Source organism: Malania oleifera, chromosome 11, assembly GCF_029873635.1.
Source record: "Malania oleifera isolate guangnan ecotype guangnan chromosome 11, ASM2987363v1, whole genome shotgun sequence".
Classification (NCBI taxonomy): domain Eukaryota; kingdom Viridiplantae; phylum Streptophyta; class Magnoliopsida; order Santalales; family Ximeniaceae; genus Malania; species Malania oleifera.
This window is the reverse complement of record NC_080427.1, coordinates 29,949,214-29,976,993: the sequence shown is the minus strand read 5'-3', so window position 1 is coordinate 29,976,993 and position 27,780 is coordinate 29,949,214. Positions and strand designations below refer to the sequence as shown.

The following is a 27,780-nucleotide window of genomic DNA, read 5'->3' as shown; positions in this document are numbered from 1 at the left end:
GTTTATACTCTTGATTATCTATTATTTTTTGTTTTACCCCTCTTCCATCAGGGCATATTCATTTCAAGCTCAGGAGATCAATCCCATTCAATGAGTGGAAATGGTATTTATTCTTCCTTGGATCCTCTTTATGTTCTGTAATTTCTGCTTTTTGGAGATGGGAAATTAAATGCAGCAGGAGAATTTGAAATGAGTTCCCAATTTGTTAATGAGAGTACTCCATGGAATAGTTCTGTGGTTTGGCTGTATGAATATTTAAATGGAATGGATTGTGGCATGACAGAATATTGGATGCTTTTTTATATGGTCACATAAATATCATCTGAATTTGTGTCGGTACAAATTGAACTGATGGACAGGGATGCTTATGTATGTCCAGTACATGCTCTACATAGACGTGAGATGCCATAAGTGGGTCACTTGTCATATTCCAAACAGGGTAGTTAAGATATGTGTCTTATCCCAATTGCATCTTAAAATGTGTGATAATTTATGGCTTGTAAGATTTTTATGACATTCACCATATCTGCCTGAGTTAGTCTGTTTTGGTAGTTCTAGAACAAACCGACTTGTAAAGCACTTTTAGTTATATGTTTTTTTGTGTGTGCGCGTCTCTGTGTTTCAAACCATTGTTCAAAGATATTATTATTGTTTTCAATTTATAGGTTTTGTCAATCTGTATTTTAGCTCCCTCTAAAGGGAAACGTGGATATATTTAATCTAGTTTGCAATCAGGACCTAATTATTGTATTTTTTCTTTATTATATTCAAAAGCAGGAAGAGAACTTTCTGTAATTTAATACTCTTTCTGAGTTGGAATTTATAACTTAATTTTTTTTAATCTATATTTAAGATTATAAGTGTCTTGTTCACTTCTGTATCTTTTCCCAGTTTTCTAACTTGAAATATCAAAGTTGGTCTTAACTATATATGATTGTAGATTTTTCACCTACAGTTTATACAGTATTTGGTTAAGCTACCTTTCATGTTTTGCTTCAATGAAATATATAGAATACGTATATACATACATTATATATATATATATATATATATATTCTCTAGAGGCACTTCACTTTTGCCCTAATTTTCAATGTCGACTGAAGTAGTGAATTGGTTGACAATTACTAGGTCATCAACTTGTAATGGGTATATTAATTGTTATATATGTTGCATTATGAGTGTCATGTATTTACATATTTTTCAAATGCATTGCACGTGGTAGCAAGCAAATAACATTGACTCTGTATAAATTTGAATTTTAGATTTTTCATATCTGCAATATGCTGGGAATGATGGTTAAGATGTTTTTGGCACTTGTTATGTAGACCAACTAATGTACCATTGAGGATGAATAAGTTGTTAGTAGCACTAGGAGGGGGAAGAGGGTGGACCTAGAGTAAGGATTTGAAAGCACTCATAATGCCTTAGATTCTTTGGAATTGTGGAAGAGGATTCATGAAGCTGACCTGGTGTGTAGTTGTGGTGTTTTGAAAGATTTGAAAAATATAATGGTTGTTTTATGATATGCATGCATGGTTATTAAATTTTATAATGTAACATGTGAAATTTTTGATATATGATAAAATTAAGCAGTAAATGAGGTGAAGTTTGTTGAGTTGAACTAAAGTGCCTGTTCTTGGTAAGTAAATAACAAAATCTAAACATTTAACCCGACATTCGTTATGAGATAATGACAACTTCTTCAATTTGTTAGTTTGAACAGATTGTAAAATGGTTATTGATTAAATCCTTGAACAAAAAATTTAATTTATTTTACATTTACACCATCTAATTAAGATTTTATGTGAAATTGGAACTGTCTATTTTGATAGGTTCCAGTTTTGGAAGATGTCCTTTCATGCACGATACAAGTTAATTTTATTGAATAAAATTAAATATTAGTAATAGCATTATTGCCTGTGATGGGTAAAGATAAGGATATTTTTTGTATAAATAAATTTGATCAGTCATGTATATCTGTCAAATAAAATATTATTTTTAAGATAGGCCCCATAGAATGTCATTTTTGTATGAATAAATTTAAATATATGGATGTTTTTGTTAAATAGAGCATTATACTTAGGATAGGGTCCATATATAAGTTTAAAGTATGCTTGTTCAGTTTTTCATTAATGATAGTAGTCATCAATTAGTGCATGATTACAATGATGTTTTGGGATTCAAGATTAATCCACCTTTTGTTTATTTATTTATCTTTCTGAGATGTTTTTTCTTATCTTTAAATGATGGGGATGTTTTCATCAATTCAAATGATTTACACTATTCATATTTTTATATTGTTGTGGATTGATTATCTTACATGCATAAGGTTGATACATGTTGCTGAAAATACAATATGAATTATAGATGATTTGACTATCATAGGTCTAACAGATAAATGAATGTGATTAGTAATTCTTGATTTTCTAGGACTTCAGGGTAGGATTTGGGTCTTTCTGAGTTTTTATGGGGCTGCGGTTTGGCGTTTTGGCGCCTACTGTAGTTGTTAAAGGCGCAAGGCACACCAAGGTGCAAATGGTACTTTGAGGCTAGGTGCAAGGTGAAGGCACGTGCCTGGTGAAGATAAGGTGCATATCTATTAAAATTGTGTGTAAAATACCCTGTCTAGTGGATTCTTGATTCATAAACACATTAGCACTAATATTTCAATTTAATAATACTGAAATATTCAATAGTAGGACATAAATGCATAGGAAATACTGTCTACCAAGCTAGTTCAACATAATTACACAACTACACAAGATGCAAGGAAAATGGAGATTGCCAAGCATAATTCAATATCAAAAGACAATAAAAAACACGTAGAACTACAGGAGTTCCAAATTCTATGAGATAATAGTCCTCATCATTAAGTGAGATATTATCTTTTCCTTAGCCGTCACCAGGCTTGTAGTCTCTAATATCTTCTTCTGCATGTGCACGCACCTCTTGAATACCCTTTTCACTCTTTTCCTCATCTATAAGCTTGCATGACTGAGCCCCAGAACTAGTAGTTGAAGCTTATCCTCTTGAATTCGAGGAAGGGATGTTTGTGCTGGTCTTGATATCATGCCATGGGTGGGGCTAATTTACTCTACCTGATCTTGCAACAAAATCTGATGTCAAAGAGTTATCTCCAAATATAAATTCATCATCCTTGTTAGATATCCAAGGGGATTGGAGGATAGTTCTGATATAATTTTTATCTTATTTTTTGTGTTGTCTTTTTGGAGGATTTCTTATCCTCTTTCCATTGTAATTATTTCTCATTAATAAATTTGTTTTGTTATTGAAAAAAAATATCCTTGTTAGAATCTCTGTCCATTCTTGCAATGAGTTGCTAATTACTATCATCAATATCTTTTTTAAGAATGAGACCAATTGTATGCCTGTTGTATCAGCACCTTAAATTTTGACTTTATTTCACAAATCCTAAGGGCCTGTTTGGGTAAGGTTTTGGATACAGTTTTTTGTATCAGGAAACACAGGACATAAAGAATACACAAACTTTGCATTTGATTAAGTGTTTCTGAAAAACTGCTTTTCTAAATGTATCCTAAAACACCCATAAAATACAGGTCTTCAACGATTTTAAAGTGTTTCTTGTGTTTCAATTTTGGGATGCAATGAAGACACAGGTGAGGTATAACCTACTTTTTAATAATAATAGTTCCTAAAAAGGCTTGAGAGACATTGTTGCCCCACAACCTTACAGCTTAAGCTTTTAGGTAATTTGGTGTATAACATGGTATCAGACCTGGTTACTAGGAGGTTGTAGGTTCTAATCTTGTTGCCTGATTTACTCTCTGGTGTTTAAAATTATTGTATTCCCTGTAATGGGTGTTATTTATCATTTGTTTATCTCTTCACGTGCTATCAGGCTGCATGTGTGAGGAAGTTTTAAACAAGCTTGATATACATTGTTGGCCACAGACCTAATAGCTTAAATTTTAGGTAAAGTGATGTCTAACAACAGTAATAATGATAATAATAATACTAATAATGAAATTAATTATTATTTTATTACCAAATTTCACTTTGATTAACCTTCATTTGTGGGAATGCCAAATGTGTGTCCGAGTATAAAGAATACATGATACAATATTACAATCCTTTGTTTTCATTTAAAAAACACAACATGATGGAAACTCATTTTTGGATCCTAACCAAATGTGCCCTAAATCAATCAAATGTTGTTGGGCCAGCAACAGGTAACAAATAACATAGTAAATAAGATGATTTTTAAGAGTAATAATAAACCTAATCTTCCAGATTCTTTAACAGTTTAACCTGACATTCTAGTGAGTTACATGTTGGAATGTGCTCCAATTTATTTTACAACCAGGAGCACTACATTTGATGCTAAGAAATCTTGTACCAAACTTTTCCAATGTGCATGCTTCCATGTAGGATTCTTTTTAGCAGAGCCTTCAGAATATGCAATCAATAATTTGACATATGTCATAGATACTAAAGTTGCAGGCAGAATACAACTGCCCAGTGCCTGCAGGTTGGTAAAAAAAGCAGTTGATAGATGTTTTCTGTGAACAAAAAAAGGACTGAAGGAGTAAAGGAAGAAGAGCCCTCTCTTTGGCTCTGGTTGTGAGCAGCAGGCCAGCAGCAGCTGAAGAAGAAGAGAGCTGATCTGCCCCATTGTGAGGAGAGAGCTCGTCGTTTTGCCTGTAGTGAGAAGCCAGGGTTCTGGTTATTGCTGCCTAAAAAAAAAAAATGGAGCCTGAAGAGACTGCAAAATAACAATAGCTTTGATCCAGTGTCACTCACTTCTTCTTTTAGTAACACACGTATTGGAGGGTTCAGATTAAAAGAAAAATATATGAATCAAGAACAAGTGAAGACAAATGATCCGGTGTTGGTCTCATTTTTTTTTTAATAAAAATAAAATGCACAAATCAGAAGGCTCAGATAAAAGAGTGAAAAAAAAAAACAGAAAGAGTTAGAGAATAAATAAAAAATGAATGAGACAGGCCTCAAAGAGCCTTTATTTTGGTGGTTGAGGCAGGTGCCTTGCTGTGCCTATGTCAGGTTGCATCACCTAGGGTATAGAGGCGATCTCCTCGTTGTGCCTCTCTCCTGGTGCAACTTTGACAACTATGGTGTGCACTGTTCATTCTTTAGATATGAATACAGCAACCTATATTAAATTGATCCTTCCATGAAATTTGTCTATTCATATGAACCTACCAGAATATTGTGAATGATAAAAGAGAAAATCAAGACTTTAAAAGGTGAAGGTGTAAGTGAGGTGTTTTAACCCTTAAGAGGTGAGGCGTAAGCCTTTAGGTGTTGGGGTGTAAGCCTTTTGAGAATCTGTTTTTAAGATAAAAATGTAAATAAACTATATTTAAAAAAAAAAAAATTAAGAAAATCACAAATATAATGTAAAAAGGAAAATTTATATATTTTGCAAACTACTTGTTGGCCATTCAAAAATTGCTTACTTGAATACATGACATAAATCATAACAAGAAATAGCTTACTATTATAAAGTTCAAACTATATTCATGATCTAAGATACAACTCTCAGTTATTTTGGAAAGGTTGAGGATCAAGAGCTTTAGAATTCAACTCATATTATGACATTCCTCTTATACAAAACATGTAGTTAAAATTTTCTAACAAATTCTAATTTGAGAATCACTCACCCAAAATGCGTAAGCCTCAACTAAAAGGCACAAAAAGCATGCCTTTTGTAAAAAATGCATAATCCTCAGCATGTAACGTGTTAGCTTTTTTAGGAATTTGGTATCTTAGATCGAGTCCGAAGGCATTTTAGGCATGCCTTGCCTTGAGGTGAGCCTCGATCGAGCCTTTTAAAACACTCCGAAAAGTGATTATCACCTATGGCCTTGTTCTTTCTGCAGTAAGTTGCTTTGGAATTTCTCTTCTGTCCTCCTTTGCAAGACAGGATGATTCCGATTGGATTGTGATGTCAACACAAGCCTTGAATTTAGATCTTTTGCTTTATGTGCACTCTTCATTTGTTCATCTTTTGGGATTTGTTGGATTTTATGAATAGTGTGCTGGTTATGATAGTTAATGATAGGCATGTGGTTGGACAGTGAAGGTTGTTTCCTGTTAAACTTGTTAGTCTAGTCCTCATTTGAAGCGTGTGGAAATGAAGCCATTTTTTGTATTTTTGTTGAAGTGGAATTTTCCCTCAAGGTATGAAACTGCATCCATTCAATATATGTTGAATGCCAATTTTAATTTGGTGGATAATGGTCTTATAATGCATTTATGAATTTTGTTCGTATGTCATTCCGTTCTTGTGTGGCTGTGTAGCTTGCAATTTAAGGAGTTCATTGAGTTTGGGCTGGAAGACTAACGAATATGAACTCATTAAGCTTTTTTAACAACCCAAGCTGTCTTCTGGCCCAACAATTTGAATGTAGTGGACCTGGTAACATGGTCCAATGGTATAATAAAATTTTCATTTACAAACTTTCTTCCATCTTTTTTTAATGTAGGACAAAGAAGAACCGATTCTGACACAGAACATGGATACAACATAATACCAACTCGGCAAATTCTCCTGAAAATTTTCCTTTCTTTGTCAAGAACAAATGACACATTTTGGCTGCTGTGTATGAAATTGTTCAATTTTTGTTGCTGCAGGCACTTAGTTAGGGATTGGTAAATATATAGAGACATGGCTTTATAAGGGATCCATTTATCATACATATATGTTTGGGAGCTTTAATTTGGATGGTCACTGATTGCCATGTTAGGGACTTACATTTGACTAATATTGTCTGACGTCTATGCTTGAGGCTTCTGAACCAGCTTCATTTTCTGTGGGAAGCGTTTGTTCTGCTTATCTATTATTCTCCTTTTCAGTTTGCTGTAATGATGCCTACATTTTGTTGTCCATGCTTATAATGTTATCTGGGTGGGGGTAGCTTGGCAGTCATTCTGAGTACCTGCATTAGCTCTGAATTGCTGAATGATTAATTATGGTTTTTCCTGTCCTGCTTCCATTTCGGAATTTGTTTTTTTGGACTTTATAATTTATGCTTGTGTATGCATGTGCTTTTCATAGTTCTCTCCATGTTTGATGTCTTGTTCTTGGTAATCCTAGGATCTGTGATAGGAAAGTCGGTTTAGTTTTTATTATTTTAATTTTTATGTTCTTCTACAGGGGCCTTAGCATTTGATGTAGAATATGCACGGTGGTTAGAAGAGCAGAACAGACAGATTAACGAACTGAGAGCAGCCGTCAACTCACATGTGGGTGACACTGAACTTCGCACTATTGTAGACAGTGTTACAGCACACTTTGATGACATTTTCAGGCTGAAAGGCGTTGCAGCAAAGGCTGATGTGTTCCACATCTTGTCAGGAATGTGGAAGACACCTGCAGAGCGGTGTTTTCTGTGGATTGGTGGCTTCCGCTCTTCTGAACTCCTCAAGGTGAGAGGCTTTTTTTTTTTTTATAATTTTATTTTCATATACCTATTTTCCCCTTAAAAAAAATACAATGTAGCAGTGCAGGAGTAAATGTAAAATATACATGTGACAGTGGGAACAAAGTAGGGCTGTGGAGTGCATAATGAATAGCATCATGAATCATTTCAGCAGTCTAAATAGTTTGGTCCGAAGCAGTTCTAAAAATAAAATTTTCAGCTGCTTCAAATTACACCTATGCTGTAGCTCTACTTGACATTTTTATTTTTATTTTTATATAGTTACCATATCGTTAGCATGGGTTCTGAATTTAGTTCCATTATTACGTTTGGCATTGGTTGCCTCCACTCTGTGGTACAGCAACAACAACAAAACCAAGCCTTAAGTCCCACTAGGTGGGGTCAGCTATATGAATCATTTTCTGCCAATTTATGCCATTTTGGACCATTTCTTTTGACAAATTTAGGGCTATTAAATCATTACTCACTATCTCATTTCAAGTTATTTTAGGTCTACCCTTACCCCTTCTATTTTCCCACAATAACTCACTCTTCCTCACTGGCGCACTAGTGACCTACGTTGCAAGTGCCCAAACCATCTGAGTCATCCCTCCCTTATCTTCTAGAGGAGCTACACCTAACTTATCGAGAATATGTTCATTTCTTAATTTATCTTTCAGTGTTATTGCCTCCGTTCTGTGGTGTTGGGCAATATAATATGCTAAACTAAAATTATTAATTGAGAAAGCGAGTATTAAATGGAAGCATAAAATAAGTAACAAAATGAACATAATACAAAGTTAATACATTTAAATAATGAAAAGTCAGTGGAGTGTACCTGTCTGATCTACCACATTCGTTTGTAGTATGTGATATTTAGGTTTTATAACGTGCACATATTGGTATTGAACCATGAATTTGCTGTCAGATTTATGGTATTTCGACATTTCACAGTTTAAAACGGCTCTTGAAAGCTGGGTGCTCTGCAATGAAAGAAATGTGATGATCTTTCTGGATTAGTTTACTCCTGATTTGCTTTCGAAAAGTTTGTGCATTCTGGCATTGATTTGCGCTTTGTTTTGGTTTGCTTTGAGAGCTTTTCTCTTTAGTGTTTTTTAGCATGATTAGAGGGCTGTTTTTTCTCCCCTGGATAAACAAAGAAATTTAATGAGATGAAAATAGAAATAGAACATGGAGAAACAAGGCATAAAAAATAAACCCACAAGTCAGCTTATGAAACAATCAAACAACACAATCCAATCTTGCTGCATGTCCAAGAGAATTTGCAGAACACCAGACTGATGCAAGAAAAACCGCTATACTTCAAGGCCAAACAATGAGATGTAACAGTACCCTTAAAAATTTTACCATTCATATCCGACCCAAATGCATCAAATAATGGTAAAAACTGTACATCTTTTCTAGCCTTTCATTTCCTTATTCTAACCAAAGCCTTTGAAATTAATTATAGAAGGTCATCCAAAGGAGGACAAACCCAGTTCCCACCAAAGAACTCCCAATAATTTATTCCTCATATTTCACAAAAAAGGATAATGTAGGAACAAATTCAAACAGATCTCTTTATGTCCAAAACAAGGGGGACACATATTTGGTGCCAGTACCTTATTTGACCTTATCAGAAGAAATTCATCAGGGTTGCTTTTATTCAGGTTCATTGTCCTAGTAAAAGATTTTTTTTTAGAGAGCTTTGTAAGAAGAAAGGATTAGCATTAGGAGCACGAGTCAACTCAAGAAAACAAGAATTGGTAGAGAAGTTATCAGAAAAATATAAAACCTAACTTATTCTGTCCCTCCTCAAAGATGTATAAAAAGAATCATGCACATTTATGATTTAACAATAGGATAAGATCATTTCTCTCTCATTCAAGTTCCTGACAAAGTAAAAATCCTAAGTCTGCACACCCTCATGAAATAAAAGAATATTAAAGAGCATCATGAAGGGTAGGTATTGGAAATGCTTGAATCAAAGAAGCACCTTGATGCAATCATTGCTCCAAAAGTGATTCTTTCCACATTGTCAATCTTACAACATAACATGAGGGAAAAAAATATGTTCTGTGAAAAGGGCTTGCGCGTGTAATATTAGCTCCAACATTATTTGGACAAGTTGGAAAAAAAGATAGCTCGTGAGCGTCTGACAACTCCTCCTGTTGGTCATCCACCGGCCTAGCAAGCAATCATGGCGGCTTGGAAGGCAGTGCTTTTGTGATGGAGTTTTGGATTGTTTTTTGTTTTTCTCTGTATTGGTATTTTCTGGGTCGTTTTTTTGGTTTTATTTTTTCAGCTTTTCTAGTTGGCTGAGGACTTCTCCTTGTCCTCCAGTCATGCACTCCATTTCTCAGGTTAATAAAATTGTCTTCTTTTTCTATCAGGAAAAAAATATTAGCTGCAATGCTATTACCTTACCCATTCTGTTGAAGTCCAAATTGACTATGAATTATCTTTTGACAAAGAAGTCAGATTCTAAAGGAAATTGCCACAACCAAAATATTTTTGAGCAATAAATTACCCAAACTCAGACCTCCCTCACTCCCTCTTAGATTTACCATCTATTTCCAATTACAAAATCTCTAGTTTCTACCCCTCTCACAAACCTGAGTATATTCCTATCAACTTATCTAACCTATGAGCCACCATCTTGGGATCCTAAATCATGACAAAAATAATGCACTGAGATAGAATGGGGACAAGCTAGAAAAGGAGTCATACAGAGCCCATCTAACCACCTAGAATCTCTCATAAATCCTGAGAAGATGTACCACTTATGGGATAAGGGGACACCTATGTAAGTAATATGCCAACTCAAGACATGACAACCTGCTACCCTAGTACCTGGCAGAAAAAGGGAGAGCAACTCTAAACCGTTTCCCACTCTTAGAAAAGTTAGTTCTCAACCCCTGAGACTTTCTAACTAATTTTTAAAATGGTTAACACATTGGAAAAAGTATCCTCGTCATCTGATAGAAGAAAGAACAGTATGATTTGCAAACTGTAAATGCGAGACAAATCCTGGATCCTGCTGATCCCCCCCAACCCCCCATCCTCTTTACTAATCATTTATCTACTCTCAATCATTCTACGCAAAGCACCAGCCACAACTGTGAATGGGAAAAGGGACAAAGCAGATTCCCTTGTCTGATGCCCCTCAATGCTATAAATCAAGTTTTCTGCTCTTTATTCATGACTATTGAAAAGCCAAACTATAGAAGATAGATCGTCTAATTCACTTTCTCCATCTATTTAATGTCCTTTTTTTTTTATCAGAATCCTATCCATTAAACCCCAGCTAAGATGGTCATAAGCTTTTTCATAATCTGATTTCAGTACAATGCTTTTTCTCACTTTTAACATCTTCCACAACCTTGTAACAACAAAAGCTGCCTTTAAGATCAGATGATTGCCTTTAAAAGAACTTCTTTCTTTTTTTTGCTAAGCACTGTTAAAAGAACTTTGATTATGGGAAGTAGTGTCGGTCATCTCTCTGCCAACCTCTTGGAAAGAATTTTCTACACACTTGTCACTAAACTAATGGGCTGAAAAATCCCAAGCCCTATTAGATCGATCCTTTTTAGTTGTAAGGATAATACAAAGTAGAATTAATACTCCAATCCACAAAGTGGAATTAATACTTCAATCCACCACACCATTTTCAAAAAACTCGTTAGACAATCTTAAGGGACCCTAGCCATTGTACATCAATCATGCGCAGATGCTTTTATCCATTTCAAACATTGCTCTTCTAACCTCATCTTCCCCAAAAGGTCTCTCTAACCAATTAGCTTTATATAGATATCGGGCACCAATTCAACTCCTCAATTATGGCTCTTCCCTAATCCTAGAACTTAATCCGTATAAGTCATGTTCATCTCTGCCATAAGCTTTGTATTCTTTTTGAAGTCACCAATATCATGCCCAAATTCTTTAGTGAAGTTCTCATCCTATCTCTCGCCACCCTATGCTAGTACTTTCCATTGCAATCCCCGTCCTTAATCTATTTCATTCTAGTCTTCTACCTCCAAATAGACTCTTCTTGGTTAGAACTAGCTCAAAGTCATTAGTAAGTGATTTCTTTTGCTCATGATGTCCTTTATATTTATTAAGTGATTTCTTCTGCTCATGAAGTCCTTTGAACAAGAACCCCTCTCGTCTAATCTATCCCACTTACCTATCTCCTATAAAAATGGCCTTATATAATTTTGATAAAAAAATGTCGATAAAGTAGAAAGAATATAGAAAAAGGAGAATAAGACATCCTTAATATTGGAGAAGAAGACTCGAAATAACACTGCCTTCCAATATCACTGTAAATCTGAAAGGACACCCTAACGTCTAGCTGCAAAAGACCAAAGCAAACCATAAAAATTCTCTTTTTCTAAGTTGCACATCACCAAAAACCTCCACATTCCGCTCTCATATTTTTTTTCCTTTACCGACGTGGATCTCCTCATAAACGAAAACCCTACCCCCTCCTCTACAAAGTTCTCTCCCTGCTACTTCTGAACTAAACTGCCGAAATCAGAATGAGTTGGTCACAAGTTCTTAAATCTTAAAGTAGTTGGGCCCCCATCTCATTGGATTAGACTTGAGTACTAGGGGACAAGGGTCTGAAGCCACTCCAGGAAGCACCCCCTAAGTTAGACTATGAGAAGCATCCTTCGATTTTTTAGTGAGCAAAAACCTATCCTATCAGTGTAGCAACAGACTTCCCACGCAGCAGTGAACCGAGTTAACTGCAAATTAGTCACACAAGTCACTCAAATAAAAGTGTAAAACCTCCTTATGCTGGCAGTAATCCTAGAACCCCCCAATTTCTCCTTAGTGAATAACATTAAAACCTTTCCTTAAAAACCAATTATGACAGCAGAAACCATAAACAACTAACTCCTCCCACAAAATCCCATAAACCTTGGATAATTAGGCTCATTAACAGAAGTAAACCACCACTTCTGTCAGCCTATAATTTCTAAGGATGGGCACAAAACCTAGGCAGACACAATCTATAAACCTATGGTCACAAATACTTTTAATTAACAATTTCATCAACCTCTTCTATTTTAGCTTCATGTAACGCGACAGTGTCTGGGGAAACTATGAAATTAACCTCCTTTGCTTTATGACGGTTGTCATGACTCGCAGTTCCCTAACATTCTCAACTCCTTTATCCTAGAATCTGGCCACCCCCCCATCCCTCTCTCCAACCTCTTCGCTCTCTCTCTCTTCCCTCTCCCCACCCACCGCCTTTTCTTTTTTCCCTTGCTTAAAAGTCTTAGGGGTCATAGCAAACCCAATTCCTAACTTAAGGACTCACTAACCTGCACCTTTGTGCTATCCAACAAATATTTGGGGGGAGAGGGGGGCAGTCTCGGTTGCCCCACTCATCACCTTGTGATTCTATAGTGACATCTCCTCTTCTAGAACCTGGCTTTCATTGGCAGAAAATCCTATTTTCCCAGAGTCCCAACAGGTATAATGCAGTTGCCAGAGTTGACATCATCTACTTGAGTACCTGAAAACTCATTCATAGTTTTGGTAAAGTAGAACTATAAAAATGAGACAAGGAGGCAAAATTAAGCAGGATTTTACCAGAAATGTTTTCAATAGCTATAATCTTCTCTTCCACAACTGACTTTTCTGGCATAACTCCCTATTTTATCAAATCCATGCTGACCAAGACTGAAGATCATTTTTTTTTTGTTTGATAATAAAAGAATGTATATTAGATTGAGGAAGAGAAGTTACAATCTAAGGGTGCAAGAGGACCACCTGAAAAAATAGAAAACAGAAAAAAAAAAAAAAAAAACCAAAACAGAACAAAAATAATAAAGATGAAAAAAAGAAAAAAAAATCCAAATATTTTTATCCAAGAAAGCCCCTTTTCAATCCCTTGACGTCATAATTCACGAGCACTTTAAATTTGCAAGTTTCCTCTGACCCTTCTTCGCATTGTACTTACCCCTATCAAAGGGCACTTCAATTCTACCATCATCACACATTTTTAAACCCAAATTATTTATTATACATTGGGCTTCTAAGTCCTTCCTATAAATCACCTCCACTTGTGCAGGTAAAATTCCATCATTGCACTGCTGTTTATTATCCAAACCATCGTTCTCAAAAATAGGAATCCCCTCCAGTCCTTCCATCGGGGCAGGATGTACATATAATAGTTCCCCAAGAACATCACAGGAATCAGAAACATAACCATATTGTTTCCGAATCTCATCCAACCGCAAACCACAACCACAGTCAAACTCGCTGATGTCATTACTATCTTTATCTGAACAATCTCCCCATTTCTTAGCCTCCTTTCCTTTGATAACTTCATCATTTGCTGTGTATCCTTCATCTTAGCAAGTGTCTTCCACGATGCTCAACTTTCCTTCTGAATCTCTTCTTATAGTCATTGGCTTTACCTCACTGGAATACTCTCTTTCTGCTTCATATAATTTCTTCATTTCTGAACTCATCATTGCAGCCTTTCGACGAGCATACACTTTAGGACCCTTAGATTTTTCAGATTTAAATTCTGATACACAAGATTTTCTACCCAATCCAGCTTCTTTTCTTAGTAATTCTGTCAACACCAGCCTCTATTCCCTCTTGATTTCCTACTTCCATTGCCTGCTCTTTGATGTCACTGGAACACCCCTCCTGATGCCCACCAAGGATGTTGTTTGAAGAGGAGCGCAGCTTAGATTATCATCCTGTATCTTGTTTGAAAATAACTCTGATCATCTTGCATATGCTCTGAAAATCTCAGACCTCCCGTAGCCTTCCCAGATTTGAGCTGTAGGACTTCCTTTTGGTTTGAGACCTGTAAGGTCTTACTGGCCTGCTCTTGATCCATCTGCATTTTATCACTGCCCAAGCCCAGTTTTAAATCATAAGACTGCTCTTGGGCCTCTTCATCAGCAAGCCCAGCAAAGAGTTTAAAAAAGGCTTATTTTTCTCTAACAGCCAGCCCAAATCTATATTAATAGTCAGACAAGGCCCAGCCCACTCAATCTTTGTCTACCCATCACCCCTGCAGGAAACCTTGGCCGCCTCTGATCTGGGCTGCTCAGCCAGAAGCAATACCCTTTCCTGTGTTGATTGATTGTACGAAGCTGACAAAGTGAACTTCTTGTTCATTCTTCCCCCACAGGGAGCGCAGACCCCCTCGTGCTCACTCTTAGGAATTGAGTGACCTCCATCATCACTTGCACTTCCTGACATAGTAGTTAAAAACGTGCCTGAGGCGCAAGGCGTGGTGAGGCGACCAAGCTAGCCCCTCATCCTTCTTCAGGTGATGCGACCTTCAAGAGGTGCAGGTAGGCGCACTGATTCTCCAGGCGCAGTGAGTCTCGCCGTGAAATTTTTGAAGCTGTTAAGAAATAAAATGTAGCCAGAACCAGCCCCAGCCCACTTCCAGCAATCCAGCCTTCGACAGTTCAACTTGCACCAGCCCTAGCCCTTCGTCTTCTACCCTTCGAAGCAGCAGGAAACCCGCAGTAGAACTTCTTCTTGGACCAATCGATCCTTCAAAGCAGTATGAAACCAGCAGGAGCCCATCGTCTTCAACCCTTCAAAATTCGAACCAGCACGAGGCTTTCGCCTTTGACCTTTCGAATCAGCAGGTGCTCTTCATCTTTGAGCCTTCAAACCAGCAGGAGCCCTTTGTCATCAAGGTTCGAGTCTTCGTGAGTTGTCAGGCTGCTTCGATTTTCAAACTAGTAAGTCATCGTCTTCTTCTTCTTCTTCTTCTTTTGCCCTGCAATTTTATTTCATTTCTAATTTGAAGCTTGAAATCTTGCATGCATGACTACTTATGTTGAACTATGTTTGTTTCACTTGGAACTTGGCACTTGGTTGTCATAATTACTATTGAATATTTTGGCATGTTAAATTCTAATATAACTATTGATGTGTTTTTATATCAATTACCCACCAAATAGGCATTGTACACAATTTTAATAATTGTGTGCCTCACCTTCATGAGGTGCGCGCCTTCGCCTTGCGCCTTTGACTACTATGTTGCCTGAGACAATCTGACTCCATGAACGATTATCGTTCTTGTTATCTGTTTTATTAGATTCAAACTGACAAGAACTCTCCAAAGCAACAAATGCATCCCTGAATCGAGACCATCCATCCCCTTTCAGCCCTTCAGGAACAAAAATGGAATACCTTTTACCCTTTCACCCATGCCCTATTTCCATTAACTTCGCTGCTCTAATCGCATGAATTCCCATCTAGTAAGCGACATACCCCACTCAGACTCTTCGAAAACCATGGCATAACCTACCTTCGTTAGATGAGAATCCCTGAGAGAAATATGTAGCTGCAACTGAAGAGAGGCATACCCACCGATTGCCCGTACAATTCTTCCCAAGGACAAACAGAGCTCCAACCTTCCCTATCTTATCCAATCTCAGATTGAAGGACTTCCCTTTGATCTGGATTGAACAAACCCCCACCATCAATTTGTACTATCACCATGATTTCGAGCGCCAGCGAGCTGTGCGGAGAGGGGGTTTTCCACGAGAGAGCAGCACCATCGCATCCTTTGCGCTAAAATATATGCTGATTATTATCATGTAGAAAGCTGAAATATCAAATCTTTAAGGTCAAGACTGAAGATACCATCAAGGGCACCATCAACCAATTGTATGCCCCCTAAGTCCTCCAATACCATTCCTCTACTGTCAACAGACTGCACTGCTTCATAGAAAATAGACAACCCGGCCAAGCAAACTATGGAATTGCTGAAGAGTAAGCATCCTCATGAGTCCTAATCTCACCCAATAGCAAATTATTTTCCCCTTCATACATGTCAAAATCGTGCTCATTCTCAGATAAGAGACAATCCTGCTCATTCCCAACAACATGAACATGTTGGCTTTTCCCTAAATCAGAACCCCACTCAAAAAATTTCTCTGTCCTTCGATTTGGATTGCATTCTCCAGTCAAAAAACCTTGGTTTAATCCAAAAAAATCTTTGTCACTGGGACATCCTGAGCTGTATAGGAGCTATTACCTGCCAGAATTCTTAGTTCATAATGTTCAAACCTCAAATCCTCATCAATCTCCACCACAGCAGTTGACGGGTTATTGGCTACCATACCAAAATTCCAGTTTTTCATAGTCTCATTCCTCAAAATACTTGATTTGTTCCTCAGGTCCACGTCAGAAAGGCTTTCGTTAATATCTAAAAGCTCTGTTAACTTGCTAGGACCAGGGTCAATGAAGTCTTTCCCCTTCTGTTGGTTTCGTCTTGAACAGCGCCCTCAATTCCTTCGAACAAATTTTCTAAACCATTCCTTTTCAGCCCAAAACCCTTTTACCATGGGGTTCACCACGGTAAGTTGGAAGTGCATGCCTTACAATAAATTCTTTTGGCTCAAACAAGGTAAGATTAGATGTCTGTTGTGTAATTTTTGTTTTGTTTATTTAATTAATATTGTCACTCATGAATGAAGCTGGGGGGGGGGGGGGTGGTTATTTCTCTGTTGGAGGGTTGCTATCTCTCCAGTAGGAGTGATATTTGAATTTGGATTCTTTTGGGGGTTATTCATGCAAATCTTTCTTCAGTTATTTAAAGCTCCTGTCTTTTTTTTTTTTGGGGGGGGGGGGTGGGGGGGTTTGCTATATCTCCAATAGAAGTGATATTAGAATTTGGAATTTGGATTCTTCAGGGTGTTATTCATGTATATCTTTCTTCTCTCATTTAGTTAAGACTGATGTATCTTTCCTTCCTTTCCTTTCCACACCCCCACCCCGGGCGGGGGGCGGAGTTCATGGGATGCAAATTTCCTTCTAAGATTAAGGCTTTTGTTTGGTTGGTGGCCCTTAATAGTGTTAACACCAAGAATCTCCTATGGAGTAGGAGGCGTTCTAGAGCTGTCTCCATATAAATGTCTCATGTGTGGAAACAGCTTTCAAGATGCATCTGATTTGTTTTTGCACTGCTCATTTTCTTGGAGTTTGTGGAACATTCTTTTTGGTATTATTGGTGAATTATGGGTTTGTCCAATATTGGTGAAGGGGCTTTTATGTATTTCTTTTGCTGGTTTTAGTAAGGGGAAGGATGTTGAGAAGCTTTGGAGTTGTGCTATTTGTGTGTCTCTTTGGAAATTCGGCTGGGAAGGAATGGTATTTGGCTTCTCTTTGGGCTTATAGTGCAGGTGTTTTAAGGGTTGCTGTTTTGAATATGTTAACTGAGATTGGGTCGCTAAGCTTTGTTAAGTTGATGCTCTGGTTTTTTATTTTTTTTCTCTTTTATTTCATGTGATGACTTCTTGTTCTCCTCCATTGTATTTTCTTCTCTTTTATTGTCTCAATCAAGCTTCCTTTTTCTATATTAAGAAAATGCTCAGAAAGTCAGCCATTAATTATTGAATAAATGTTTGCATATTGCTAAGAGCATTATTATTGTTATTGAATTGCATATTATATTATATTTAATGGCTTTTAAGTTGTGCTCTGATGGTTACTCACATTATTACATGTGCATATATAATTTCTGTAGAACATATATAATGCTACGTAAAATGTCACTCTCGGGCATCTGCAATTGCTCTTGCTCACTTTGTTAACCTAGGATGTCACACTGAAAAAAATGGATGCTGATTGCACGTGGGCTCACATTCATGTGTGTATGCATGGTTAATGGATGGATGTATGGATTTTTGACTCTGGTTTTGTCTCTAAAATTTGAGGTCCAAAATATGGTTGGAATAAAACAAGCTTGATAAAAAATTCAATTTTGTATTTCTAGTTTGCCTGAGAAAATACAAACTGTTGGCTTGGGATATTAAACTAGGAAATGAGACACACTTGGAGCTCATTTCTGTTTGCATTTAGCATTGGAGGTTTGGGGGGTTGACTTAACTTTTACTGTATTTGTCTTTCTTTCCTTTTGCTAAGACTCTTCATCTTTTTGCCATTAATATTCCGTTTCATTCCTTCAATGAAATTGTTTATATTTTTTTCTGTCATCAAAATATACAGAGTTTCTGTGGGAGCAATGACATTTTTCATGCCTTTTCTTGTACATGAGGTGAAAATATGCTATTATCTCCAGTTCCACTTGTTACCTTTTCTTCTGAAAAATCCTAACTAGGGTATGAATATGATGTTTGTTAGCTGTACTTGCGTTCTGAATAGAAGTTACACTGCCTCCTTATAGATCATATTGGGTTGCTTGTTGCTAGGTTTGGATGTCTTGTATGGTGTTGTGATGTTTTGTTTGATCGAAATGATACTTGGCCCATTTTGGATACTCGTTTCTTTGATCTTGTTTTTTTAGTTGAAAGGAAAGATGTCTTTCACGTGTTTTTATCAGTCTTTCGTTTTCTAAGTGAAAATTTGTCAGTGTGAATTCTGTGTACTTTAATTTTTGAATGTTCAATGTCACATTGCACATATTATCAATCATCACTTTTTGTTAGCAAAGGAATTGCATAATTAGGACATCAGCATGGCCTTGTGCGTTGCTAAGGGAACTATGTTAACTATCATCATCATCATCATTTTGTCAACTTGTCTTGGGTGTATTGGTGGTGGATGCATGCCACATTAGCTAGTTTGTATGCTTGTTTAATCTCGTTTTAATTATTTTTTGGCTACAATAAGTTTTATTTGTGGCATTAATAAACACTTCACAATTTATTCTCTATCACACGAATGCTTATCCATCTCTCATTCTACGTTCACTTGTTATCATGGTGGTGTTAAACTATATGCTAATTGTACAAAATAATGAATTGAAATATAAGGAAATAAATGTGGGCTGAAGTAAGGAAAGAAATCTTTTGCTGTGCTCTTTGCTGTTCCGTTGACAGCCTCCCTCAAATTGATGCGGGTTGATTAACAAGCATCAATTTGCTACCTAGGAAGTAATGTCGATGACAAGTGAGAGCCTTGGTGAAGATATCAGTAATTTGTAATTCAGTGGAAATGTATGGAAGAGTGATAACACGAGTGTCAAATGCTTCATGGATAGAGTGACAATTGACTTCAATATGCTTCGTGCACTCATGATAGACAGGATTGGCCGTGATCTGGATAGCACTCGTATTATCGGCATGTAGAGGTGTAGGATCGGTCTTAGAAAAATCTAACTCAGCCAGCAAGCCTCGAAGCCAAATAATTTCAGAACAAACAAGAGACATTGCTCGGTATTCAGATTCCGTTGATGACGTAGAAACTCTGTCTTGCTTCTTACTCTTCCAAGAGATCAATGCATCACCTAAAAACACACACAAACAAGTGATGGAGCGACGTGAATCCGCACAACCAGCCCAATTAGCATCGCTATAAGCAGCAAGGCGAGTAGAATTGCCTGTAGGGAAGAATAAACCACGGGCAGAAGTGCCCTGAACATAGCGTATGATCCTACGGACAGCAGCCAAATGCAGATGATGAGGAGTCTGAATAAACTAGCTGACTTGCTGTAGAGCAAAGGAAATGTTTGGTTTAGTAATGGTGAGATAGACAAGACTACCCACCAACTTCCGGTATAAACTAGGGTCAGCAAGTAAGTCACCCTCCTCCTCTTTGCAAAGCTTGACATTTAATTCCAAGGGAGTATCGACCGAAGTACCCTTCTGAAGGCCAGCTGTGGCCAACAAGTCACTAGCATACTTATGTTGATTGAGTGAAATACTTGAGGGACTACAATTCACCTCAAGACCAAGAAAATATTTGAGAGACCCAAGATCTTTCATATGAAAGGACTCTGAGAGATGAGTCTTAATCTGAGCAAGTAAAGCATAATCGGAACCAGTAATCACAATATCATCAAAATAAACCGAAAGAACAACAATACCCATGTCCGATTTCTGAAGAAACAATGAAGTGTCATACTTGCTCTACTTGAATGAAAATTGTAATAAAGTGGTGCGGAATTTATCAAACCAGGCCCTCGGAGCTTGTTTGAGACCGTAAAGAGAACGACGAAGCTTACACACACGTAAACTCGGAGAGGGAAACAAGCCGGGGGGTGGCTTCTTATAAATACACTCTTTAAGATCCCCGTGAAGAAAAGCATTCTCGACATACATATGATGTAGTGGCCACTCACTGGAAGCAGCAATAGCCAAAATCGTACAAACAGTAGTCATCTTAGCCACATAAGCAAAGGTCTATTCATAATTGACACCATATTCCTGATTATTCCCAAGTGCAACAAGGCGAGCTTTGTAACGATCCAGACTTCCATCAAATCGGACCTTGACTGAATAAACCCATTTACAACCCAGAGGAACAATGGTGGGAGGACAAGGCTCAATGTCCTAGGTGTGTTTGGCCTCTAGAGCGGCAATTTCTTCCTGTATAGCTTGTCCCCAACAATCATGCTTGGTAGCGTGTCAGTAGGAAGTGGGAATATCTAAATTGGACAATGCAGCAGTAAGAGCTGAAATAGAGTTACCAGAACTTGAAGAGGGAAACCCATACAGGTCTAGGGGTACAAACACTCTAGAAGAGCGATGTACCAAAGGCTCTGGAGGTGCTGCAACTGACTAAATTTGGAGCGTTGTAGGATTAGATATCGGATGAGCTACCGAAAGAGATTGTGGGCGGGAGCGCCACGTATACACAATACCTGGTTTAAAACGAGAATCGACTGGATGAGGATCTGAGAATTGCTCTTCAAAGGAGGGGAGAATCATAGCAGGAGAGGAGGGTACATTTGGCACAGGAAAGAAATGTTGATTTTCAAAGAAAATAATATTCTTAGAAATGCGTGTACGATGTAGTGTAGGATCATAGCTAACAAATCCCTTTTGACACGCATTGTATCCCAAGAATGCACACCAAACAGATTGAGCAGATAATTTATGTTGCTTGTGAGGAGGTAAATGAACAAAACATACGCAACCAAAGGTACGAAGGTTATCGTAACTAGGTTGCTTAGCATATAAACAGAAATGGGGAGATTCCATGAGTAGGACTTGAGAAGGTAAACGATTAATCAAGTAGCAGTTTTCAGAGCCTCGACCTAGAACAAGGATGTAATAGAGGATTCCAGCAAGAGAGTATGGACCACGTCTAGGAGATGACGATTTTCCCATTCGGCTACTCCATTCTGTTGGGGAGTAGTGGGACATGAACGTTGATGAATAATGCCTTTAGAAGCCAAAAATGCCTCAAACTTAGTAGACACATTCACCACCAAAATCTGTGCGTAATATCTTAATAGAAGCAGAGAATTGATTGTCAACATACGCTAAAAACTCAGTGAAAGTACGAAAAACCTCAGATTTAGAGCAAAGAAAGTAGACGCAAGTAAATTTGTTATGATAATCAATGAAAGTCACATGTATTTAAATTTTTCATGTGAACTAACCGGGGAAGGTCCCCAAACATCACTATAGATAAGCTCAAAACATTGAGAAGCTCTACTAGCATGCAAAGGGAAGAGTTTTGCTTTTACCAAGTTTACAAAAGGCACACTCAAGAGATAAAGAAGAACATTCTTTATTACCAAGTAAACCAGAGTTCAATACATGAGATAAGATCTGAGTATTGGGATGGCCTAAACGACGATGCTACACCATACTAAGATCTGAAATATTATTACAAGCAAAAGACTTAATAGAAGAAATTGGAGAACATGCTGGAACAGACCAAAGTAGTGGAAACAAGCGCCCCACTTTAGGTCCCTTTGCGATCGGCTCCCCTATTACCTAGTCCTGCACAACACAACCATTACCAGAAAAATTAATGGCACAATTGTTATCAACTAATTGACCAACAAAAATAAGATTCGTGGAAAGCTGAGGAGCAAGAAACACATTTGTGAACTTAGAAGAGGCATTTCCGATAGCAACTATTGGCAAAGAACTGCAATTGGCAGTCTGAATAGCAGATTTACTAGCGTAGGGCCAAACATGACACAAGATAGTGGAATTATTCGTCATGTGATTAAATGCACCTGAGTCCACGTACCAGAGATTAGTAGAATTGTTACCTTGGAGCCCCATTGTTGATAATGCTGAAATTAGCATCTGTTGCACCATTTCGAGTGTGCAGTTATTCATTGGAGAAGGTGCAGGAACAGAGAAGTCACCTGAAGAAGAGCCAATGGCCGCAAAAGTCGCTGTGGGGGGTACCCTAACAAAAGTCTGGAATGCCTGTGCCTAATGATTCTGCGGGCGGAGACGACATTATTTGATAATGTGACTCTTCTTCTTGCAATAAGAGCAGAATTTCTTGGAACAATTAGCAGCGATATGTCCAAATTCTTTGCAGCAAAAACACTGCAAAGTGCTAGAATGCGCAAGCGGTCCTCATCGTTGAGCAGCTTAAGCCACAGGGACAGACTCGGAACTACCATGTGATTGTGCCAGAGTAACTGGAGTGCTAAGTCGTTGTTCTTCATGAAGTAACTCACCAAAACAAACATCCAGAGAAGGAACAAGAGAGTGATTTAGTAGAGACAGGCGAACAGATTTATACTCGGGGCGGAGTTTCATAAGAAACTGATCACGACGACTAGTCTCATGAAGACATTCAATAATGGGAAGAGAAGCCACATGAACATCCATAGTAACCAGATCGGAATATTCATTCCAAAGAGTTAGAAACCCCGAATAATAGTCTTGGATGGAACGATTGTCATGTTGAAACATGGCAATCGCATGCTCTAACTGAAACCGACGAGTACTGTTATCTTGATGATATATTGTTTTTAAAGAAGTCCACATGGATTGAGCGGTGCCTTATGATAAGGTTGCAAGTTGGGGACAATATGTGGCTCAATCGAGCCAAGAAGCCAAGACATAATTCGAGCATCAAGCACAGCCCACGAAGGACAAGCTGCAGACTCCTTGTATTTATCAGGACTGAGTGCACAATCAGTGCCATCAATATGACCCCAAAGATCTTTTCCCTTCAGGAAAAGTTTAAACTGTAAAGCCCACGTAGAATAATTATTGCCTGTAAACTTGGCGCACATAGGTGCAGAGTCCATGCTAAATAATGGAGAAAATTGAGAAGCCCAAAAAAACAGACTCTGTCAAAAGAAACAGACCACCGGAAAATCTAGAAGCCCAAAATAAACAGCGCAGGCACAAAGAAAAACCAAGAACTTCTTCCCTACACTAAAAAATTAAATCTTGAACCAAAAACCAGCTGTGCCGAGAAGATAAGTGCCAGAAACAACAACAGAAAGCTGTTGCCTGCTTGCCGAGAGTCACAAAAGTAACATAAACTGGAGAAATAAGTGGCAAACCAAAAACTGGCTGTGCCTGCTTTCCGAAAGTCACAAGTCTGCTTGTCGAGAGTCACAAACAGCAACAAAAACTTGAGAAATAAGTGGCAAACCAGAAACCTGATGTGCTTGCTTGCCGAAAGTCACAAACAGCAACAGAAAACTGTTGCCTGCTTGTCGAGAATCACAAGGACAAACTGGAGGAATAAATGGCAACCCAGAAACCTGCTATGCAGATAGCCACGCAGCCACAAAAGTACTGAAAGAACAAAGAAAAATTCCGAAAAGAGAAAACAAAACCACAACAGCCATGAAACCGAGAAGACAAAAAATCGAAGGGAAAAAAAACCTAGCAGTCAGCTGGCTCTGATACCATGTCAAATATTTTGTGAATGGACAAATGATTGGCCTTGAGTTCTATATATTATATATAAACTTTACAAGAATGCTATACATGGAAAGTAAATAAGATCTAGCATGATTCTAGCCCTATACTAGTTAACTATAATATGTCAAGCCCTATACATGTAAGCTAAATATATGCTGACTGTACAAAATAATGAATTGAAATATGAGGAAATAAACGTGGGCTGAAGTATGGAAAGAAATCTTTTGCTTTGCCGTTTGCTGTTCTATTGACAAGGGAAACCCTTTGATTTGAGGTTGGATAAAGTAGGGAAGGTTGGAGCTCTATTTGTTCTTGAATCGGCAATGAAATTGGTTGGCATGAATTTCTTTAGTTGCAGCAACATGGTTCTCACCAGGATTCTCGTCTCTTGTTGGAAGTTTAAGCAAGGGTTTTTGAAGCTTTTGAATGGGTTATGTTGATTATTGGATGGCGATTCATGCTATGAGGGCATCGAAGTTATTGAAATTAACGCATAGATGGAGAGGCAAAAAGTGTTCCGTCCCTGAAGGATCCAAAGCAATGGTTGGTCATGATTTGGGGAAGAATTTGTTGCTCTGGTAGAAAGATAAATGAGAATCGCTCTTGGAGTCGGGCAGTTTTAGGAAGCACTGATGCTGGTGGAGTTTGCTCAACTTCTAAGGGTGTGCCGGAGGCGATGTGTGTTTGTTGTGGGGGAAGATGCAAGAGTAGATCCTTCGGTTTTCTTTGCATGATCAATCGGCAGTGCTATCAACAAGGATGCCGGCTGAGGAGTTGAGACCAGAGGTAGCTAGGGTTCCTCGCACGGACAAAGGGATGATGAAGGTTGGGTGGGCTGGGACACGTCTTTGACAATTGCCAGACCTAGGCCGGTTGTTTGAAAACAATAGAGGCCTATTAAAACCTCTAATGGCCCTGTTGGTTACAAAGGCCCAATATTAGAATAATGATTCTATATTGGGCTTGGTTAGTGAGAAAGAAAATCTGCTGGGCAATTCACAGTTGAGCCAACTGAATGGGCAGGCCCAAGGGCCTATTCAGGTCCCCAATCAAAATGAAGCCCTTCCTTTTAAAATCTATGAGCTGACATGTATTCATCTTCCTTTAGAGCAGAAGCAAGTTGCATTCGTTTCAGAACTTTGCTTGTCTTTGAATCAGATCCATGGCGGTCAAGAAGAGAGAGAAATAGTCACTCCAAAAAAAAAAAAAAAAAAAAAGAGGTGGAATTAGAAAGGTGGGTTTCTAAAAATTCAACTAATATTCTAGAGGGTGATGTTAGGGATTATTAAAGCTTGATATACATTGTTGGTCCACAACCTAACTGCTTAAGCTTTTAGGTGAAGTGGTTGTCTAACTTGGTACCAGAGCTGGTTACCAGGAGGTTCTGGGTTCTAGTCTTGTTGCCCACGTTTATTTTGTGGTATTTAAAAAATTATTGTATTCTCATAATGGGTGATGTTATCATGTGTTTATCTGTTCACGTGCTGTTGGGCTGCACGTGTGGGTGAGTGTTAAAGCTTGATATACATTGTTGGCCCACAATTTAACAACTTAAGCTTTTAGGTGAAGTGGTTATCTAACAGGGATGAAATTGGGGGATCTTCTTCTAAGAATTTTAATTTTTCTGAAGTTGAAATTCAGGACTTTATTGTTGGTTCAGAAGGAAATTTAGCTGGCAAGGGAGCCAATTTGGATAAATTGAGGAGTTGAAAAGCTTACGCTTGCCAGAAGGAAGTGCAAATGGGTTTTGAAAGGAGGAAATATATTAAAGATATGAAATTTGTTTGGTGAGGACAAAAAAATTTTAAGAGAGATTCTAAAGGTGTTTTAAATAGTAGAGGAGCCAATAGGTGAGAGGGCTAATACAGGCAAGGATAGTAAGAGATGGGGGATATTTTGGGTGGTAGTGTAGGCAGTAGTGATTTTTGGGTCAAATTCAGGATCAGCATGGTTTTTTCCCAACTCTTCTTCTGACTGTCTTGGGGATTTATCTTATGTGCCAACTCCTCTAGAAGGTTTAGATGGAATCAATATTTTTGAGGATGATGTTTCTAAAGAAGAGTAGAAGGTAAACGATGGAGTTCTGCCCAGTCCAGTTCAAGAAATTTCTGGGAAAAGACCTTCAAACTCAGTGTTTGTTGGATAACTTGAGCCTCATTTTTTCTGATCATATGGAGGAAATGAAGTTAGGCTTGATGGTGGTAAATCTAAGGTGAAGAAGGGTCAGAGGTAATTAGCTAATTTGGAGTGTTCAGTGAACTATGACAGGAAGCGATCAAAGAGGCGGTTTCTTGGCTTATTTTAGTATTTTATTGTTAGTTGTTATTTTCCCCCTTTTTCTTTTCTAGGATTTAGTATCCTTGCTTTGATTGTACATTCTCTATCTTAAATATCTTTTTTTAAAAAAAAAAAAAAATCATTTTTAATAATTTTTACATTTTCTGTTTTTCAATTGACCTGGTTTTAATACAGCTTCTTGTGAACCAATTGGAACCTCTAACGGAGCAGCAGTTAATGAGCATCTACAATTTGCAACAATCATCACAGCAAGCAGAAGATGCCCTTTCTCAAGGGATGGAAGCCTTGCAGCAATCTCTGGCTGAGACACTGGCTAATGGCTCGCCTGGACCATCAGGGTCGTCTGGTAATGTGGCAAACTATATGGGACAAATGGCCATGGCCATGGGAAAGTTGGGAACTCTGGAGGGTTTCCTCCGCCAGGTAATATCCTATATATATATATTTTTTTCGTAATCATGTTTTCTATGAGCTTGAATTTCCATAATGGTGCCCTCTCCAATTGTTTCCAAGGAAAACAGTATAAAAGAATTTAAAATTAGTACCTTACAGCAGTTCTGCAAGTTTAGTGTGGTATAGCATTTTGGGTTTGAAGTGGCAATCTAAGGAGTTAGTTTTTTCCTCCTTTACTGCTCCGAGCCAGCAGCATGAAACTAGGAAATCAAGAGGGTATTGGAGTTATGAGCTACCATAGAGTGAAAACATTGTGTGTTATGCAGGTATCTAACATATTCATACCTAATGATTTTCGACAAAGTGGTGACGAAACATATAACTTGTACAAATCTTTCCATTTCCAATTCGTATGTGTAAAACATAGATGTCAAATTGAGCTTTGAATGGTGAATTGAAATCTCAATTTCATGAATTGAGAATTGAGAATCGAATCATAAGATTCAATGTAAAATTTGAGGAATTGATTCCAAATGGCATGCATAAATGTACAATGAACAAAATAATTAAATTCTCTAAAATTTCAACAAATATGGCTTTATCATGTTGCTAATTGGCATGGTGCTTGCCTTGAAGTGAGTTTTTAGGTCTGAATCTCACCATAAAGCACGTGTAGTTGATAGGCAATAGAGTAAGTTAATATGCATATTACGTTGATAAAATGTAAAATTGAGTTTTAAAGCTTATGAGTCAAGCTAAAAACTATTGACCCCATGTTTGGGAGCTTGGAAGTCGAACCTGGGATTTGGACTAGTGTGGTTTTGAGTAAAATGAATTTTTTTTGATATAAAAATAAATATAATTAGTAGGGAAAGAATTTATAAGGACGGAGGATAAGAAATCTCCCAAAAAAATCTGGAACAAAACAGTAAAAAAAACTAGAACAACAAAATTAAAGCCAACTAGTTCCTCCAATCCCTTTTTAAATTCTGAAAACTAGCTTCCCTGAAATTTCCAAACCCGACACACCATAAAGAAGTAAAAAACTAGATCTTTTCTCA

At 37.7% G+C, this 27,780-nt stretch overlaps 1 protein-coding gene across 11 annotated transcripts in view; it reads left to right on the top strand.

The window, feature by feature from the left end:
* LOC131143492 (transcription factor TGAL1-like) overlaps nucleotides 1–27,780 on the top strand; it is a 51,280-nt gene that overhangs the window by 13,738 nt on the left and 9,762 nt on the right. For all 11 annotated transcript variants that reach the window (XM_058091841.1, XM_058091838.1, XM_058091837.1 and 8 more), the window contains 3 exons: nucleotides 52–103; nucleotides 7,160–7,431; nucleotides 26,501–26,749. In XM_058091841.1, the coding sequence (XP_057947824.1) occupies nucleotides 52–103; nucleotides 7,160–7,431; nucleotides 26,501–26,749 (573 nt within the window). The remainder of the gene's footprint in view (nucleotides 1–51; nucleotides 104–7,159; nucleotides 7,432–26,500; nucleotides 26,750–27,780) is intronic.